The 20,518-nt window shown below is 30.5% G+C and overlaps 1 protein-coding gene across 2 annotated transcripts in view; it reads right to left on the bottom strand.

Moving 5' to 3' along the window:
* LOC122521133 overlaps positions 1–20,518 on the bottom strand; it is a 174,675-nt gene that overhangs the window by 27,610 nt on the left and 126,547 nt on the right. The window contains exon 4 of one of the 2 annotated variants that reach the window (XM_043641605.1): positions 8,428–8,804. The exons of the other annotated variant lie outside the window; for it this stretch is intronic. Coding sequence (XP_043497540.1) covers positions 8,752–8,804 — 53 coding nt within the window. The 3' untranslated portion in view covers positions 8,428–8,751. Of the gene's footprint in view, positions 1–8,427; positions 8,805–20,518 lie in introns of those variants that run through there. 2 annotated transcript variants of the gene reach the window in all.

Here is a 20,518-nt window from a genome sequence, read left to right as displayed (position 1 = left end):
GTAATATTATGAAAACGTTGTAATATCTTAATCGGTTATGTCGATGATTATGAGTTTTAAATTTAAATAAATGCAATTAAATAAATAATCGTTGAACGATTATTAGCCACGTGTTTTGGAATTCAATTTATGATAAACTGTACGAGTGTATTGATTATTGATTGTATCGATACAAATATCAAGTATACTTTTCTATCGAAAATCATGGATCTAAAATAGAATGGAATAAAATGAAATGCGCAATATGAAAATATTCTTGAAATTTTAATACGTAATATGTTGTTTTCGATATAAACATCAAATATATGTCTGCTACGCATGATCAATGATATAAAATTGATAAAAGAATTAAATTAGGGTGATAAATATTAAATCTTAATATCATAAAAAGGTAATACGTGTAATTATTTAAATTGGTAAAACGTACTTTGTGATATCGACATTAATTTTATACGTATCACGTATAAAAGAAGAAAAATACTAAAGGAAGGAAAAATATTGAAGTTTTGGTTTCACGATCGATCGATCATCGTTCAAATGACATTGCGAAGCTTTGCTAGATTCGTAACTGTAACGTATGAAGCGATGAAATTTTACGCACCTGCGTTCTTTACAAAGACCAAAGATATAAATCAATAATAAATAAAAGAAAATAAATAAATAAAAAAGAAAAGGAAAGAAATAACCCGAAAAAAGATAAAAAGAAAATATATATATATATTGTGTGTATATCATAGACACAATCTATCGTTACAGAACTATTTATCAATGGCCGATTTTACATTCATAGATCGTATCACGTGATACATATAAATCATCCTATCCGGCCTGAAAAAAGAAAAAAAACATTATTTTAAAAGTATCATAAGACTTATTGGGAGGAAAAAAAAAAAAAAAGAAGAAAAAAAATAAACAAGATCGAAATAAATCAAGAAATCAGAATTAATGGACGAGAAATTCAAAATATCTGAACCAAAAATCATACCATCTGTATGGTTATACAGATCAAATTTAATATTAAACGTACCACGAGCTGTCTATCGGTTGACCGTTTTTTACATTTTTAATTAAAATTCTGCTCTCGATGTTGTTGCCCTTTTCGTCATTAGATTTATAAATAAATATTATTATAATTACAAATATTATTTTAAACCGCGTATCAAAATAGACTATTAGCCTGCATTCACTTGTAAAATATATTATTATTATTTTTAATAAAAAGCGATTTTAATATAAATAGTTTAACCTAAACTTCTTCTATTAATATTACATCAAAATTTAATATTACATATGAAGAAACATTAACAAAAAAAAAAGAAGACAAAAAATTCTACAATAAAAAATGGTGGATGAGTTGAAGAGTATCTAATTTAAAGTAGACAAAATATTATATTTTTTTACGTAAACCCCAAACCTTACAACCAAATTAAGGGTACATACTATAATAAAAAAATTAAAAAAAACATCCAACCATAAAATATAAACAAAGGAATACATTGCATTAGGTATAAACGTGATATACAATTAATAAGCAAAAATTAATAACTAACTTATATCAAATCGTTTGACTTATTATCCTTGAATTGATTTTCTTTCTCTCATATCTTGTTTCCCTCCTGTCTCTTTTCCTTTCTTTCTCTTCTTATTTTTGTTTTTTTCGTTCACTCCACGTGCCCTAGTGTTTATCCATCAAATGAGAATTTTATCGGCTTCACTCTTCACTCTTCTAACTCTTTACTTTTTAGCAGAAGCAACCCCACCCCCACCCACCCCCACCCACCACCACCACCACCACCACCACCACCACCTTTGAACCTCCATTTCTCGATGATGTCGAAGGCAACGATGAAGCCTTTCCTCTCTCGCTTATAGTGGCTTTTACCTTCAGGAATTCGCGAGAATTTCATTTCCCGTGAGTGCAAGTTTTAAAAGTACTCGGGGAAGAGACGAAAAGAGATACTTTTCGAGTTCCGCGGAGACCGAAGTTTATTAATATCCGACAAGTTTCCTTAGTTCTCGATGGAAAATAAGAGAGACAGACAGACCGATGAACGAAAAGACAGGGAAAAGGATGAAGGATGAAGGATGAAGGATGAGAGATAGGTTGAAGGGAGATTCGAGGGCTGGGAGGTTGCGGGGGAGGACAAGAGGAATATATATTCAACGTCGTTGCTTTTAGTAACGAAACGGAAAAAAAAACTTTTCAAGCTTATCCTAATAAATTTCCTGATAACGAATACTTCAAACTAGTTTAATACTAAAAGGATAAACTAGGATAAATATGTGGTCTATTTTGTACGCGTTATATTCGATAAACTATTTATAGTATACTTAGGATATTACGAGGATGGGTTGAAAAGTTTTGATAACATGTCAAAAAATAAAAATAAACTTAGTTTGACCGAGAAAGAAAATTTTCTTTTTTACGTTGAAAACTCGAAACTTTTTTTTTTTTAACCTCCACCCCCAGCCTATCCATCCCACCGAGATAAAAAAGTGGAAACGAACACATATTTGATTTATTAGATCAATGAGAAGTAGAAGGGGACAACAAATAATATATGACCGTTTTCGATAAGTTCCTATCAAAATACGATAATGATGATGTATCGCGTGATTTGAATGAAAAATATGAAACCGAGAAAACGATCCATTGAGAATTCCTGTAATTTCTATGATGCGTTTACGAGCGTTACCTGTGATACATGTCGCGTTTATTATACACGTGTAACATACAACGTAGAGATAACGTCCAAGCTTTTCCGATGTATCACGAATATATCGATGCGATAGGAGGAAAACGCGTTCGGTAATATTAGTTGAATCTGTTTTCTGTGAAAGCTAATAAAGCTTGCCAATAAAAATGTTACGTTAACGTCTTTATTCGAAATAAAGAATTATTCAAAATTACGCGATACCAGATGTAAAAAGGAATTTCTTTATTTTTTTGTTGTTGTGTGTTGTTTACTCTTTTATATAAATCGATATAAAAGATGAAACGTATATTAGATTTTAGTGATTTGAGATATTACGAAAAAGAAATAACGTATGAATAATGCAACGTGCGTTGAAATCTTGAAATATTATTTCCAAAAGAATAAAATGGGGGGGGGGGTTTCATTTCAAAAAACCAAATGAAAATAATAAATATCCTTCGAAGTAAACAAATAAAACGATATATATATATTCCAAAATAATTAACGATTAAGAAAGGGATTTGCAGAATCCATTGATAAGATATTATACAACAATCTACATAATAATAAACGTTTACTGGAAACGTTTCCCACTTTCCAAAGTGAAATGTCTTAAACTAATTAACTTTTATTCAAGTTTTCAATCGATTTCACATGGTGATCAGACATACCTTGTGACAACAAGGATTATCTCGACGACGTACACAAAGCTTTTGTAAATCCTTAAATCCTCTCCTGTGTGTGTGTGCGTGCGTGTGTGTGCATATACATATATCCATAAATACATACATGCATACATCATGTATACATGCTATGCATATGTGAGATAGAGAAAGACGGAGTAATAGCAATTTCACGCGTAACGTTATAGAGACGGACTGGATGCATCGTGACGGCATTAAGCTTCAATGCAAATTGGTTCTCCAAATTAATTTCATGGATATAGGAATAAGTTCATCTCCGACGATTACGCCAAAATGCTATTTAGTTCTGGTCACACAACATGGACGAGAGCGTGTTAATATGGAAAATCAGGAAATTAAATCCATCGATCGCGTACATGCTCGTTCGAAATTCTATCATCTCGAATTTTACTTCCTGCTTTCTCCCCCTCCTCCACCTCTTCGTCTTCTTCGTCTTCTTCTTCTTCTTCTTCTTTCCTTAGAATGATTATTATCAAAGAAGAATACGAACTTTAGTAGAAGAAGAAACTTCCCGGATTAGAGAACTTAATTAGCGTAATTAATGAAGCTGAATGGTAATGATAAGAAATCGATAGAATAATGGGTACCTTGGTTGTGGTTAATGTAAAAGCTAACTTCCTGTCCCGAAGGTTACCGATACTCGACTAAATTACGCTTCAAGTATAATATTCTTTGCATAAACGTGTTGATGGTCGTAAAAATGTATCCTATATGTTTGTCATTACGTAAATAACTTTATTATGCTCATCGATATTCGCTCGGTAATATTTTCTCTCTCTCTCTCTCTTTCTGTGTGTGTGTGTGTGTTTTTGTACACGTATACAAAGCCGAACTATGTAGAGGTATTTCTAGAATATTCAACGATTCTTTTCGTACACTTACTGTAGTAGTAGCATTTTTTTTGTATTCTTTATACATCCAAGTAAAGTACAAATTATTCAAAAATGGTATAGTGTTCAAAAAAATTCACGTTTTTATTCTATATGGTTTTTTAATTATCATGTTAACGTCGAAGTATAAAGTACGGCATTTATTTTGTTTCATTACAAATATTGCATTTCTCATTTAAACTCGTCAGAAAATAATATTGAAATATAATAAAAGTTTATTATATTTATCGATTAAAGAAATAATCGACTAATTGAAAAATTAATTACATTTTATTATATATCATAATCGAAAATATTGTATTTCGAATCGATAGTCTCATCAAAAAAAAAAACAAGAAATGTAATAAAATTATCGCAGGCATTCTAATATCATAACGTCGATTACTTTGTTATTTTCATCGACAATTATTCTGTAATAAATTATTTATTTTCCCTTACCCCTTTTATTTCTCTCACTCTCTCTCTCTATATATTCTTTTTTTACATATAATAGAGTAAATTTAATATTTTTACAATAATCACGTTAACACTAATATATAAGTATAACATTTTTTTTTAATAACGAATATATTTTTCCCTTCAAAACTCAACTTATATCATTCGTGTTATTAATTCGAATAAAAAAAAAAAAACAAAAAGCTAACGCTATACATGGAAAAAAATCGAGAAAAACGAATGGATGAAATAATTGATTTGTATAAAAAAGAAAATTCGTAAATCTCTAAATACACACACGTACACAATTGTATACTGATCTTAAATATTTCTAACCGATCCACAAAAAAAAAGGTTCGTAAGGGATGAAACCGAAATAAGAAATAATGAAAACGAATGATAACGTCACTGACGCATCATTTTCATTTCGATCCATTTGCACGAGGTTCGTATCGATTTTGACGAGATGCAAAGTGGAAAGTAATAAGCACGAAGAACTCTCCTGGGTGAAACGAGCCAAAGAGTGTAAGCGAACTCCTCAAATCGATCGGTATGCGCCAAAAAGAGAAGAACTTTGACTTTATCGCATTTTATCCCTCTCTATCCTTCCTTCCTTTCCTCCCTTCCTCACCCTTTCTTCTTCCACTCATTCTCTCTATCTTTCCCTTTTCCATTTTCTTCCATCTACCCCATCTACACTTCACAAAGTATGTACACGCTGTCTCCTGTGAGTGTAATCCGAATATACACGATAAACGAATTTTCCATCTCTCCCTTTTTTCCGTTCAATTCAGTTCAGTTCAATTCAGTTCAGTTTTGTTCTATTTTGTTCTGTTCTGTTCTGCTCTGTTCTGTTTTGTTCTGTTCTTTTTCATACCCCCTATAAAACTTTCATAACGTTACTACTTTGGCTAAAGATCGTACAGTATTATCTAAAGGATCATCGGATATTAAATTGTTAAATTAAATTCCATTCTTATGATAGATTCTATATTTTAATCTGTTAAACAGATTATTTCATTTATTGAGGGGATACCCTTTGAAAATCTTTTTTCTTTTTATAATTATATTTATATATGTATATACATACGTGTATGTATTATATTCGTTTCATGATTGGATTTGAATATAGCCAATCATGTACCTCGTAACAATTCGTGACTTCTATAATCGATTATTGAATTATTGATAAATGAAACAAAAAATTAATGTTTATTCCTTCTTCTATTTATTTAAAAAATTAATTATCGTATATCGTTAAGAAAAATAAAGTAAAATATGTATTAATACAATGTACGTGTTGTAGTGCGCTAATTTAAAAACTTGTTACCCTAAATACGTGAATGGGTTGAAAAGTTTTGAGTCCAACATAGAAACAATATTTTTTATCAATCGTGTTTATCACATTTATTTAAAAAAAATAAAAATATCCGTCAATTTAGATTTCGAATAAAAAATTGTGAATCAACGTGTACGATATTTTACATATCAACCGCAAGAATTTAACCTATAATTTGAAATTAATAGCTTTATTTTAATAAATCATTTTTTTTGTAAAAGGAAATAAAAGTTCGTAATAAAACTCGTTAAAAAGAATTGAAGTTTTGGGAAAGGATGAAACGTAAAACCGTATGAATATTCGTTTTAAATTTGCTTCGGTAATCTAATATAAAAATTTTAATTGATGCATTATTTTATTTCGAAGTGTGAATTATTATTAAAAATGATTTTATAAAATATAATAATTTGAAAAGTAACAAATTTTAAAATAAATCATATATATTTATATTAATATCCCAAATATGAATTGATGCGTATTATTTATGAAAATAAAAATTATGAAAAAAAAAAAAGAAAAATTACGTCCACAGAATAATCGTAGAAATTAAAAAAAGAATTTACAAGTAAAGGAAGGCACGATGCTTGAGCGATAAAGAAAAGAAACAAAAAATACATTCAAGATATTTGTAAGATAATAACATTCTAAATTTTAGTTTATCACGTAAATGATAAAAAAGTGGCAGTATACACATCGTGTACAGATAAAAGGTTTCGAAGCTCGCGGAGGGGGTTGGGGAGTGCAGGGTCGGGGAACAGGGAGGGTTCTCGTTGTTCTAAGCGAGGTGAGAAAAATCTGTGAAAAGTTTTGTACGAGATGAAAGTCTGCAGAGAGCAAACCAGGTAAAGTTCGGTAACGAGCATTTGTCTCACTGGCAAATACTGTGAGAAACAGAGCACGGGAAAGCTCCCCCGCTCGAGGATATATGTCCTCGATTTAGGATAGCGAAGGAGATTGGTCTGGAAATGTGTAGTCATTAGCAAGACCACGATGGATAGATGTTCCTCTAGAAGAACGAAAAAGGTACTTCGAAAAAAAAAATGTCCTACTTACATTAGTCTCTTTGCGAACGATCGTTACAACTTTAATCGATGTTCGTCAAAGGTTACATTTCAATCCCGTTTTGGTTCTTCGAATCAAACTGTTCCCAATTATTAGGGTCTACGCCAAAAAAAGCACGACCTTCCAATTTCCATTCAAAAAATAATACACTTCAAAATAACAATTCAAAGAGTATGCAAAGTATTTATAAGTATTTTGACGGTTTTACTTTTGTTATTTCATTTTTTTTCTTTTAATTTATCAAATTATACAAATGTAACGAAATGTATAAAATCGGAAAAGAAATTATGGCGATAAAAATATGCGCGGTTTTTTATCTATTTTAAAATAAATTTTCTAATTTTACATATTTATACGGAAAAGAGAGATATACGTTTCTTCAAACATATAATATTCAAAAAAAATTTTTCATTCATTTTTCTCATAACTATCTGCCTACAAATGAAAATAATTAATCCTTTCATAGATAATCTCAACGAATTTTTTTTATATATTTTTTTCTATAAAATACTTTATGATTAAAAATAGAGAAAGAGAGAGAGAGAGAGAGAGAGAGAAAGAGAAATATCAAATAAATTCGATTCGAAAAAATACGAAAAACCGTATTTTCGTAAATACTATTCCGAAAAGGTTTAAATGCATCTAACACATTGCATAAACATACATGTACGTACACGCATCATGTAACTTGCGTCACGGTCTGCGGAAAATCGATAACCATCGGGTGTCGGACGACGGATAGCCGAGCTTTTTCATTCAAAATCCGACACACCACTCTCGAGGGCATTTTTCATGCCCTCGGAGAAAAGTCTCCCTCGATTACCGAGCTCTTTCTTTTTTACGAACCCTTTCATTGTTATATCTCGGTATATCTTCATTGTCCTTAATAATCGCTTTGCACCAGAACCTTATATATATATATATAATATAATACATTTACTCTTATTAAGATCGAATAATAATAATATCAATCATTTTTCTAAACAAATATCATATTTTTATTAACAATTAAATTCATTATTTGGTATTCATCAAATTCTATAATACAATTTCATCGTTGTATAAAGTAAAATATTATATCTATAAAATTTGAGATATAAAATATAATCTTTATCAAGATTAATAAACATATTAATAAGAATAAAGAAAAAAAAACATAAATCTTTTATTATCCAATTCGTGTAAGTTTTATCTTCGAATATATCAGATTTCGATTGACAATCTTGATTGTAATGAATCCAGATATAAAATGAATTTTATCAATAAATTTTCATGTTAATAACATTTTTTTTTTTTTATATTTACAGAAGAAATCTTTCATTACAATACTTTGTAAGTGATTTTTATCGGAATTAACAACTCGTATAATAACGTCTTCCGATATTTCAAGAGTTCGATATCTGCGACATGAGAATAAATCAAAATATTCATTTGATACGTTAGAACTAATCGATTTACGATCAAAGAATTTACACTGACAACGTTTGCCAACGCGTTATGCTAGAACGTTATATCCGACTAATCGTATCGTATCGTTACAAATTTACAAGCGAGTTAGTTGGCTTGACTAAACGACAAGAAAATCCGTATACGCGTTTACATATCAACTGGTATCATCGAAGTCATCAACGTAAGCTTTTCCCGGAATTTGGGTTACAGGTGCGAGAATGTGTATTTCCTGGAAAAAATGTACATTATTCGTTTTTAAATAAAATAAAATATATTGTTTACTATATATACACGAAGTGTTGGTAGATTGTGTTAAGAGATTACATTTGAACATTAAATGAATTTCATATAATGTTGAAATTACAAGTACTTACAATAACAATTCGTTTTTGATGTGATATTGTAAAAATTATATTTAATATTAATATAAATAATATTTTAAATATATATAAAATATTATATATAAAATAATATAAATAAAAATATAAATAAAAAAAATAAAAAATAAAAATTTAATAAAAAAAAATATATTTATATATAATATATAATATGTTATTTAATTATTATTAATTATATATATATTTTTTAATTATTGATTTATGTTGGATCACTTTCATAATTACGGGCATATATCTCGTCCTTAATTGTTCTATGAATGTGTAAGATGTGACGTGGCAAAGGATCGCTGAAAAATGGGTTAGCAAGAGGTATTTAGAACGGTATGTTATGGAAAGTCTTAAGAATAACATAGAATGTGCATAGCAACCAACTAAATATCAAGTCTTGGTAACTAGTTTATTGCATTATAATATTGACGTTCATTCTGAATATATTGTTGTTAACATTTGTTAGATTAATGTTTATTTTAATAGAATAGAGAACCTAAGTTTGCGAGTATAATTCTCGTTCGAGAAATGTATTCATAATCGAAACCATTCGTATATAAATAAAAGCGATTTTCTTCATAAAAAAAATACATAATGGAAAATCGATTAATTCGTTAATACGATTGTTTATTTATATTAAAATAATAATAAAACAAGTTAATTAGCACTTTACTTACGGACAACGCAATATTGTTCATATTGCAAGACATCGTTAATTAATTAAATGAAGATTTTTCTTTTCTTGTTTTACGGAACACTCGTAAAATCAACTTACTATAAACAATCCAAGATATTTGACTGCATATTACAAATTAACAAGTGAGATATTATAATATTAATCGCTATTGAATATTTTAATCGTAAAACTGATCGTTCGCAAACATTCAGAAATAAAGATTCTCAACCGTTCGATGAAAAATCAACAATACTTTCACATATAACGTTACTCACTGATACCAAACATTTGTCATTCTGTCCTATCGTCGTTCATTCATTCGCAAGAATGAGAGGTAGAACAAGGGAAAAGAAATCAGAAAAAAAGAAAATCAACGAAAAATAAAAATGGAACTCAAGAGCAACACATGATGGGGGTTGATGCTGTAAAAGGGATGGAGGGGGGGTAATGATGTGGTGGTAGTGGTAAGGGTGTAGAGAGATGGAAGGAAAAAGACGGTCGGAAGTTTTCTCGAAGGAACGAAGAAAGGAAGAAAGTAAGTTCGAAAAGAATTCCGAGTGACTGGGAGTAGGAATGGGAGGTGGAGGTTTGGGGGTGGCAGTGGTTGGTTGGTTGGTTGGTTTGAAGAGGCGGGTAGGAGCAAAGCAATTATCATATAAATTGCTGCCGGCTGATTTTACCGTCGTGTGGTTCGCTGCTCGGTGAATCGTTTCCAAGGAATACGACGAAAGAATAAAAGCAGCATAACGGCATCTTCTTTCTTGGTAAGGGCACACGAATCTGTTGGACTTGGGGGTGTATATACAGCAGAACCTATTTCTTTCTTTAATCGTTCGTCTCTCATTCCTACTACTCATTACTTCGGACAACACGATTGTCCCTTTTTCTTTATTTTTCTCTTTTTTCTTTTATTTTTTTTTTTATCTTCCTATTTTTCCCTTTGCTTCTTTTTCTTACCTCGTTTCTCCAATTTTATTCTTCATCTTCGACCTTAGACACGTTTCCTTATCAACGAGAAAGAAAAGAACGATGAGAAAGATAAAGAGAAATGGAGGAAAGAAAAAAGGGAAATAAATAAGGGAAGAAAGGAAAAAAAGAGGGAAAGAAAGAAAGAAAGAAAGAAAGAAAGGAACATTCAGGAAATATCAGCAAGCTCGAGTTGAAGTCTCATTGTAAGAGAATGGTAGATATACCTTTAATTACGTCGCTCCATTTTCATCATTGATTTTCAGGCTCTAGGTACCCATTATATATATATATATATATATAGGGTGAACTATTTCTATTCGATATACCTACTTGAATATCTTACGTTATTTATTGTTTTATGGAGAATGCTTTTAAAACTTGTAAAGTTACATTATTTGAACAGGACACGCGTGAAGACAAAACAATTTTTTTTTTCCCCATAAAAATATATATATGTATATAAATTTATATATAGGATGAAATATATTGAAATAGTATCATTAAAATATTTTTATTATTTACGACTCTATGAAAGAAATATTTAAAAATTAATTATATTAAACAAATTTAAATGACCGATTAAAATTCTCTCTTTCAATATTATTTTTCACGTCGCTAGTTTTTTGTTTTTCTTTTTTTTTTCTTTCTTATTCTTTTTTAAAACTAAACCATACTTTTCAACACTCTTTATAAAAATGATATTAACCCATAAACGTTGAAATAATTTCTAAATAAATAACGTAGACATTTAAATGTTCGGCTTTTTTAAAATGACCTACCCCGTATAATATAATACTGCGTTTAAACCTGTTCTTCCCTTTCTCATATAATATTTCTCGCGAAACTTAAGAATACGTTGGCTTAATTAAATCTTTATTAAAAGAAAAAGGAGAAGAAGAAGAAGAAGTAGAAAAAAAAGAAAAAAAAGAGAAAAGAAAGAAAAAAAGAAAAAGAAAAGTAAGAAACTTTATTAATATAATCACTTTTTAACAATGAAATGTTTTAAGCTGAATTACTTTGACGTGTCGCTAACTGACACCACGATCTGTCCTATAAATGACCACGAAACGATAATTCATTCCCACATATATTTCCATTCATAGTTTCTGGTCCATCTCCTGGTGGTGGCTTTTGTGGCGTAAAAAAACTGTTCTTTTTCTTTTTTCTCCTCACCCCACTACCCCTCTCGCCGTTATTTCTTTTTTTATTCCCTACTTTCTCTCTTCATTTCTCTTCTCTTTTATAAGCTTTACTACTGCACTTTTTTTTTCTATTCTCTCTCTTTCTCTCTCTCTCTCTCACTTTACTTCGACATGTCGACCACCGGAGGTCCATCAATTCGCTTAAATGCTATTCATCCGGCGTATACAAGAGCACACGTCGGTTCTGGAGATTGACCGGAAAAAAGGTCAAAAGGGAGTCGAGGGCCAGAAGGATGAAATAGACTAGAGTGTTACGGTGAGAATGACCGATGAAGAATTGCTCACATTTAAAACCTATCCTTCGAGAATTCATATTGATCCGGCTTTTAATAATACTATCAAATCTTTTCCTTCATTTTTCGTATACTAAATTCGCTCTTATTAATATTATTTTGGTATATAAAATCGAATAAATAAAAGTAAGAAGTAGGGAAAGAAAAGAAAAGAATATATAATGAAATTTTCGTAAAAGTATTCCGTATATTATTTTCAGTCCCCGACCACATTACTTTACGATAATCTACAGTCACAAAAATACCGATTAAAAGATCGTATCTTACAATTGGAAGTATCTTCTCGGTCAGATAATTTGAACCTTCTATCGGTTCAACGGTACCGATGGAAACCCTTACAGAAATCTGTTTTATCTACGAACGGAAAATATAGAATCGATGGTATTCTTCTAAGAAACTACATTTCCAACAGTGTTACTACTTTATCGATCAGTAATTCTTTATTTTTTTTTTCCCAGTTTAACCGTCGGTAAGACAGATCAGCGAACTAGGTTTTAACGATTTACCAACGAATGATCAACGAATGCTTAGAAACGTTCCTCTAAAGCTTAAATCTATTTTATTATAAATATATTTAAAGGAAATTCATTTGCAAATTAAAAACGTTCTCTCCTTAAGCTTAGATCTATTTTATTATAAATACATTTAAAGCAAATTCATTTGCAAAACTATTCGACGAATTTCCCGTTAAAGTATTCTATAAACAAAACAACTCGTGATAAGTTTAAGGAGGAAAACATCTTATGAACTATGCGCAAATAGGAAATTTGTAATCTTAAGTTCGATCTTAAGGACGTTAGATGAGTTAACGATATAGATATATAAAGAAGCTAAAATAAAGAGAAAAGTTTGAGTAAAGAAGAAAGAGGTGGAGGAGGGTAGAGGGAGGGGAGACAATAATGAGAGTTTCTAGTTTAAAGTTACTAGTAAGTTGTTCTTGAAGGAAGAATATTTAGATATCGAATAAGATCGAAAAGCAAGCTTTATTCTGAAGAGAATTTCTCACCTCGTCGTGTATTTTCTCTCATTTCATTCTCTCTCGCGAGAAGAGAGAAATACTTGGAGAAAATACGAAAAGTAAAAGCTCGTATACACACAAAAAGAAAGGGAGATAGATAGATAGATAGAAAGGGAAAGAGATGATGATCAACTAAAACTCGAGGAAAGTCCATAATGTAATGAAGCAATGAAGTACTTGGCGAAGATGAATGCTCCATCAAGATGATATCTAGGTAAGTATTTACTATCGTCTAAATGTTCTATTTACTTTATATCACTATGTTAAACTGATTTTCTAAGAATAATAACATAGTATCTATCTATCTATTCATTTATAATATAATCGAATTGAGATAATGATCATCAAATGTAGATTTACGATCGAAATATGTAGTCGAATTTGAAAAATAACTTCCGATGCAGTTTAAGTAACTAATGCATAATAAATTAACACAATTTTCTTATATATAACGAAAATAAATATATAATAATAAAAAAAATAACGAAAATTACACTTACAACTCGAATGTAATATATACACGCATAATCAAGATCTTTTCAAATTTCGAAGAAATTGAAATGTTATCTACAAAGTGTGTACCACCCCATTTATCTTACTCAGACTCTGATTTATCGTGTTCTAAATCTGGCTCTTATTGGAAAACAACTTTAGTAAAAATCTATTTTTTATAGGAGTTCTTAAACTCCGCAAAACTTGGCTGTTATGCAGGATGGATAGGACACTCGGTATGGTTAATCTGTCTGTTTTAAAAAAAAATAGTTCAAACAAAATCGTTGGAAAATTAGTATCCGGAAATTTCCTTAAAAGCATTCGTAATATAATCGTGCGGTATCCCTTACGAGTGTACAATATATATATATTCGAGTTGCGGCAATGACTGGAGTTTGAAAACCACTATTGCCACCAGAAGTAAAAGGGGGAAAGATAAAGAGAGAGAGAGAGAGAGAGAGAATTCCTCATCTAGGTATGCAAAACTATGAGAAAATCTCTTTAAACTTTAAAGCTTGTATTTATTTATCTTCTTGAAGTTTACTACCAACGTTACCACCATTTGAGATTAACTCTCATGGTCTTTCAGCCGACGAATATAGCTTTGAAAATGAATCCAAATATCATTTGGTAAAAACTTCATTTTATAGACATACACGTACACATATATATACACACACACACACACTCATTCACACAGAAAGAACAATAAACGATTATATCGATTAAGTTCCAAACAAATAAAATTCTTTTTTATACCTCAACCATTTGAATTCCTTTCTTCCTTTCTTTCTTTCTTTACTCTTTTTTATTTTTTTTTTTTTTAATTTTTTTTATTGTTGTCCCTTTCATTTCTCCTATTCTTTTTCTTGACGTCAAATCGAAAAAGGCAGCTTTAAGTTAAGCTGCATTCAATGCGCAGCATGCCCAACGATTCTTCTCTTCTGACAGTTAGTAGCACGTGACTTCTTTATATAAGTCGTACGAGGAGGAAAAGCGTATTGAACTTTATTTCCATGGTACTTTGGTACCTTCAAAAAGCCTTTAAAGCGCTACCCACGATCTCCTCCCCCGCCCCCCTGCTCCTCGTTCCTCACCACCGCCTCCGCCCCGCCGTCGCCACCTTCATCTCCAACAGCCCTCCAACCTCGATGCGTTTTTAAGATGAAAGATCTCTCGTCAGCAGACTTGGGCTAGACTTTTCTTCTTACGATTCAATACTTTTTCTATGTATGGTCTCTTAAATACGTGTATATGTGTGTGTGAGTATGTGGTGGTCATACACAATCGAAACTTGTGAAATATTTGGAACATTTCAATGTTTTTGCAAAATTTATACACCGAAATTGGAATGTTCGTCTAATTTTATCAAATTTTATTTTATTTAAACTTTTATTATTTAAATGTAAACATAAGATTCTTAGATATTTTCTTGAAACTGTGTAAACAAGATTTTTGGAAGAATATCGTATATATTTTTTTATATTCACAATTTTGTTTCCCTTTACTTTCTCATATTGTTCAGCTTTGAATTATATTTTTTTTCCAATTTAAATTATTAAACATAACGTTTTGAAATAACAAATCCATAATTTTGAATATAAAATATGCAATGATTTTTATAAACGAAATATTATATTCTTCCATTTTCCTCAATTTCGTTTATTCCTCATTGTTCTATCACGCGAATATGAAAAATGTTGTCTATAATTTTATTCAATTATTAGAAATTCGTATTGAAATCAATAAATTCGTATTTTGTTCGATATAAAGTATACGAAGTCTTATTTAAAAAAATATTACTTTCGGTCTTCCTATCCGTCTCATTGTAGTTTCATTTTCTGTTACGTCTTTTTCTATTATCTTTTTCTTCTTCTTCTTCTTCTTCTTCTTCTTCTTTCTCGTCTTTTTATATTTCGAAACATAAAGTTTTCTTCTGCTTTATTTACCCTAGCCAAGGCATGTCATAAGTCCGTACAAGCATACGAATGTGCATTTGCATACGTTCTCCCACGTGTCAGCACACTTTATATATCAACCAACCAAGATATATGATTTTACGTATACGTATATACACATATATCGATTCTACCTTTCGATAACAGTCGGATCCAAGTATCGTTATTTATTCAGAACGCTTACAGTCGATTGCTCTTCTCTTTCACTCAGTCTCCTACTTTATTTCTTATTTAAAACAACAAATGGATATCTTCTTATCTAATCTAATAGAAAATCTTTATAATTTCATTAGTCAAAATAAACGAGAAAATTGTGTCTACGATCGGAAACGATCAGGCCTTATAATAATTAGTTGGAACGAACAAAAATTAAAAAAAAAAATGAAACTTTCTTTGAGAGATTATATTTCAACGAAAGTAAAAAAAAAAAAAAAAAAATAAAAGGTATAATTAAGTAAGGTTGAGTAGTTTACGATGTCGCGTCGTCCCAAAGGTAAAAGCATAGCTGAACTTAGTTCATATGTAGGTTATTGGCTAATAAACGTTCACCCAACTTTTTCCATTTGTTCTCATTTACCCGTGTAAATCTGCCCTCGGCAATCTTCTCTCTCTCTCTCTCTCTCTCTCTCTCTCTTCAACAAAAAAAAAAGAACAAAATAAAACTCGCATCCTCGTATTGCATTAGGACGCGTACCATATTTACCAGTTAAATATTATAAAAATATGTATTTTTATTTATTTATTTATTTATTTATAAACTCGTACGATTCATTCAAATTAGTTAATTTTATCTTACGATATCTGATTCTTATAAAAATAAAATATAAAGGGGATAGAATAAATGTATACCGTACGTATTACCTATTTAAAAATATATTAATTAAAAGATTCTTAATGAATCCTTCGACTTTAATTCGAGTAAAAAAATCAATAATAATAATAATAATAATAATAATAATAATAATAATAATAATAATAATAATAATAATAATAATAATAAAAATGTAGAAATAGTGTGTATTTAAGTATTATCAAAGTATGACAATAATATCTATGAGATTCGCGCATGTGCTCCCGCGTATCGGACATTTCCACTTGATTTAACAAAGTGGAGTTTCGTAACACGCCCACAAACCTCGAGTATACTATCAATATTGATCGTGTGTTGCCCAATTACCATGTAGGATAAACATACAGGTATATGATACGAATACGTATGTGGTACTCCATTGCGTAGATTAGGAATCAAATGTTGAGATTGTAACGGAGACACTGGATATATTTACATGAACATACACATACATAGATTTATATTTACGCGAGCATACGTAAACATATCCACACAAACACACACGTACGCACGCATACAAGCATACAGAGAGAGAGACATGTTTATAATATAATTTACTAAAAGCGTTTAATTACATAATGACCAGACTACACTGAACGTATATTTACACACACTTTATATACGAGTATTCCACACAATCTTCGATTAAATTAATTAAATACAATCTGAGACAAAATCTTGTAAAAGAAATTAAATAAAATCTTTCTAAAATATACAAAAGAAAAGAAAAGATAAAAATGATAAATGTAAAGATAACAAAGGCATTAAGTTTTCACTTAAAATTGATGTTTGCAAACTCAAGAATAACGACACGATTTGTTGTATCCACAATGACAACGTTGACCCTTTTGTTCAAAGATCGCAAAGCCACCAGGGAAACTCTACTCACCGACAGCAATTATCGCCACTTCGCTATTACCAGCACGTAACATCATCAGTTATCTCATTAGCGTTACACGCTCCGAACCTGTTTGCTGTTCGATCTCCGAACAACAACAACAACAACAACAAGAACTTCTACCTTGTAAAACTACTCTAATGCGAATATCTAATGGAATTGGAAAAGACGTCAAACATTCGCTACGTTCAATGAAAATCTTTTCCCTTAAACTATATTTTCCTATTATATTTTTAATCAAATCTTAGAAAATCACCAATACTTCTCATTCAATTTTCGTGTCCCTTCGTAAATTTTAAACAATTATTCGATTAAATTACTTATATTATCTTTAGTTTTTTTTTTTCTAAAATATAACACACATTTTTATAATTAAATACATATAATATAATAATTAAATAATAATATAATAATAATATATAAAAATATATAAATAATAATAATAATTAAATTAAATAATATAATAAAGTAACACGATTTATTCGAATATATTTACAACGAAACAAAAGTTTCCCGACACTTCGTAATAATTCGTGGTTAAAAATTATACCTTTACCCCTCCCCCCCTCCACCAATAGATTTGAATATTAATTTTAAATTTTTATATAATAACGCGTTACAATTTAATATCAATGCGATTATTATTCAGAGATATATATCGACAATTAAAAATTCAATAAATATTTGTACTCTTTATATATAGATTTGCAAAGATATCAGAACGTTTTTTACATTTTAATTTTTGTCAATACTTTGACTCGGTACTGTGTGTATATAAACACACACACACACACACGCACATAAATTACATAGGGACATTTATACGTGGATGTATATATACATACATGCATACACAAAGAAGAACAATTACTAATGCTCCCTCGTGAAATTGTCTTTCTCATTCTTTTACTCTATTCTTTACTTTTTCCTTTCCTTTCCTTTCCTTTCCTATCCTTTTTTTTTCCTCCTCCTTCTTCTTCTCCTTCTCTCTATTTTCTTTTTTCTTTTTTTTCGAAAAAGCTCCCGTCAATTGTACCAGATTTCAAGGGAGCCTCTAATGACGCTCGTTAGCAGTCACAGCGAATTCCTTGAATTCTTTTATTCGTTTCTCGCTGGATGATCGGTTTGGAAGAAAAGTGATGGTGGATGGTTATGCGGAGCTAGCTTTTGCGAGGGCGGGCATTATAAGTTTCGCAATTTCAGATTTCTTCACGGCTTTACCTTAAAATGAACGCGGATTGCTACATTCGGTCTAGCGTGAAAACTTTCTTACGTCTACTACCAACTAGAAACCAACCCTCCTCCCCTCCCCCTTTTAAATCTCACGTTCTTCCTACTTTAGCTTTCAAGTAACGAAGTGCATACATACATAAATACATGCATACAAATACGTACAAATAAACCATACATATATACGCGTATTGTACATATATACGTACATTAACACGTACGTGCAAATACATACGAGTTAACCATACATGTATACACGTATTGTACATACATACATACATTAACACGTACATACAAATACATACGAGTTAACCATACATGTATACGCTTATTGTACATACATACATACATTAACACGTACATACAAATACATACGAGTTAATCATACATGTATACGCGTATTGTACATACATACATACATGTATACGCGTATTGTACATACATACATACATTAACACGTACATACAAATACATACGAGTTAACCATACATGTATACGCGTATTGTACATACATACGTAAATAAATAAATAAATAAATCAGAATTTTCCCTAATCGATATTATACTACACATACAAATAATACATGTATATATGTATATACATTCATATCCACGTGAACGACACATTCATACACACGTGAATAGAAATTTGCATGAATAAGTGAAAATGAATTCCTGATTTTAGGAAAGTTTTCGTTCAGGCCGCGTGGTATACAAACCACGTTTTACGATTGCATTGTTTTGCTTCTGACGTATGACTTGCAATGATTAAAATAATACAACAAAGCAATAAAATTTCTTTTTCTAGGTATTATTTTAACGAACACACGTGACCGAACATTACTCTTCATTTTACAACAAGAATACGAAATGACTCGAATGGAAATTTCAGCGCGGCGGGAGGGGGGGGTGGTAAAGCGCAAACGACCCATGCGGCACGGAACGTGTTAATAAAAAATAATAAAATAAATTAGATTAGAAAAACATGTAGGAAAATACAATAAGCGAGAAGACAAGTTTTTTTTTCTTCTTCCTTAGATAAAACGACAAATTTCAATGGTATAGAAGAAATGCGAAATAGAGAACGAACTATCTACATATCGTATATAAATATATACGTGCATGTGTTCTTTATACAAAATGCACCATATGGACCAACAATACGAGATATTGAATACGCTGAGTTTACTAGTCGAAGAAAAAAGTAAGAACGAGAAAGAAAGCAAGAAAGAAAGAAAGATAACGTTTAAGAAAAGTCTTCTTTTTTCTTAAATCGATATTAAGTTTTAAATTCTAATTTTAATAACAACGAATAACGAACTTAAATTCCGATAGTATCGTTTATATTCTTCATTTTATGATCTTTCAAAAATACGATTTTTTATAACAACCCTTACGAATAGAAATTAAGCAACAAATTGTGGTATAAAAATAATTAAGAAGTGCCAAATTTACGACAATTAAAATTCATCATCTATTGTGTGTGTGTGTGTGTGTGTTTGTGTGTGTGTTTGTTTTTTTCTTTTTCTATTTCTCACTTTCAGGACCTAAGGTATAGCAGTTTCGTTGGCAAACGATTTTTTTCGACGCGTTTTATGATTCGCTGTGTATTTCAAAGCCGCGACCTATGTGACACACAATGTGTGTTCAACTCCCTTCAAGGGAAGGTTTTCTGAATATGTCGTCGAGTAAAAAAAAAAAAGGGAGAAGTTTACTTTGGTCAAAGAAAAAGGAGAAAATAAAATGAGAGAGTGAGGATGGGAAGAAGTGGGGAAGGAGAGAAGGGAGAAAGGGTGGAAGGGTGAAGGGGGAAGGTATGTTACGCATAAACGTTACACACTTGAACCAAACTCATTATTTTTCCTTGACGGTGTGTATCGTCAAGCTACGCTATTCCTCATTCTCTTACGTTACACCTTTGAGTTTTATTTAACAAACTTTACATTATTTTACATTAACAAAGTTTGTTGGA

Source organism: Polistes fuscatus, unplaced genomic scaffold (assembly GCF_010416935.1).
Source record: "Polistes fuscatus isolate 324 unplaced genomic scaffold, CU_Pfus_HIC Scaffold4, whole genome shotgun sequence".
NCBI classification, from domain to species: Eukaryota; Metazoa; Arthropoda; class Insecta; order Hymenoptera; family Vespidae; genus Polistes; species Polistes fuscatus.
This window is presented reverse-complemented; position numbering and strand designations above follow the sequence as displayed.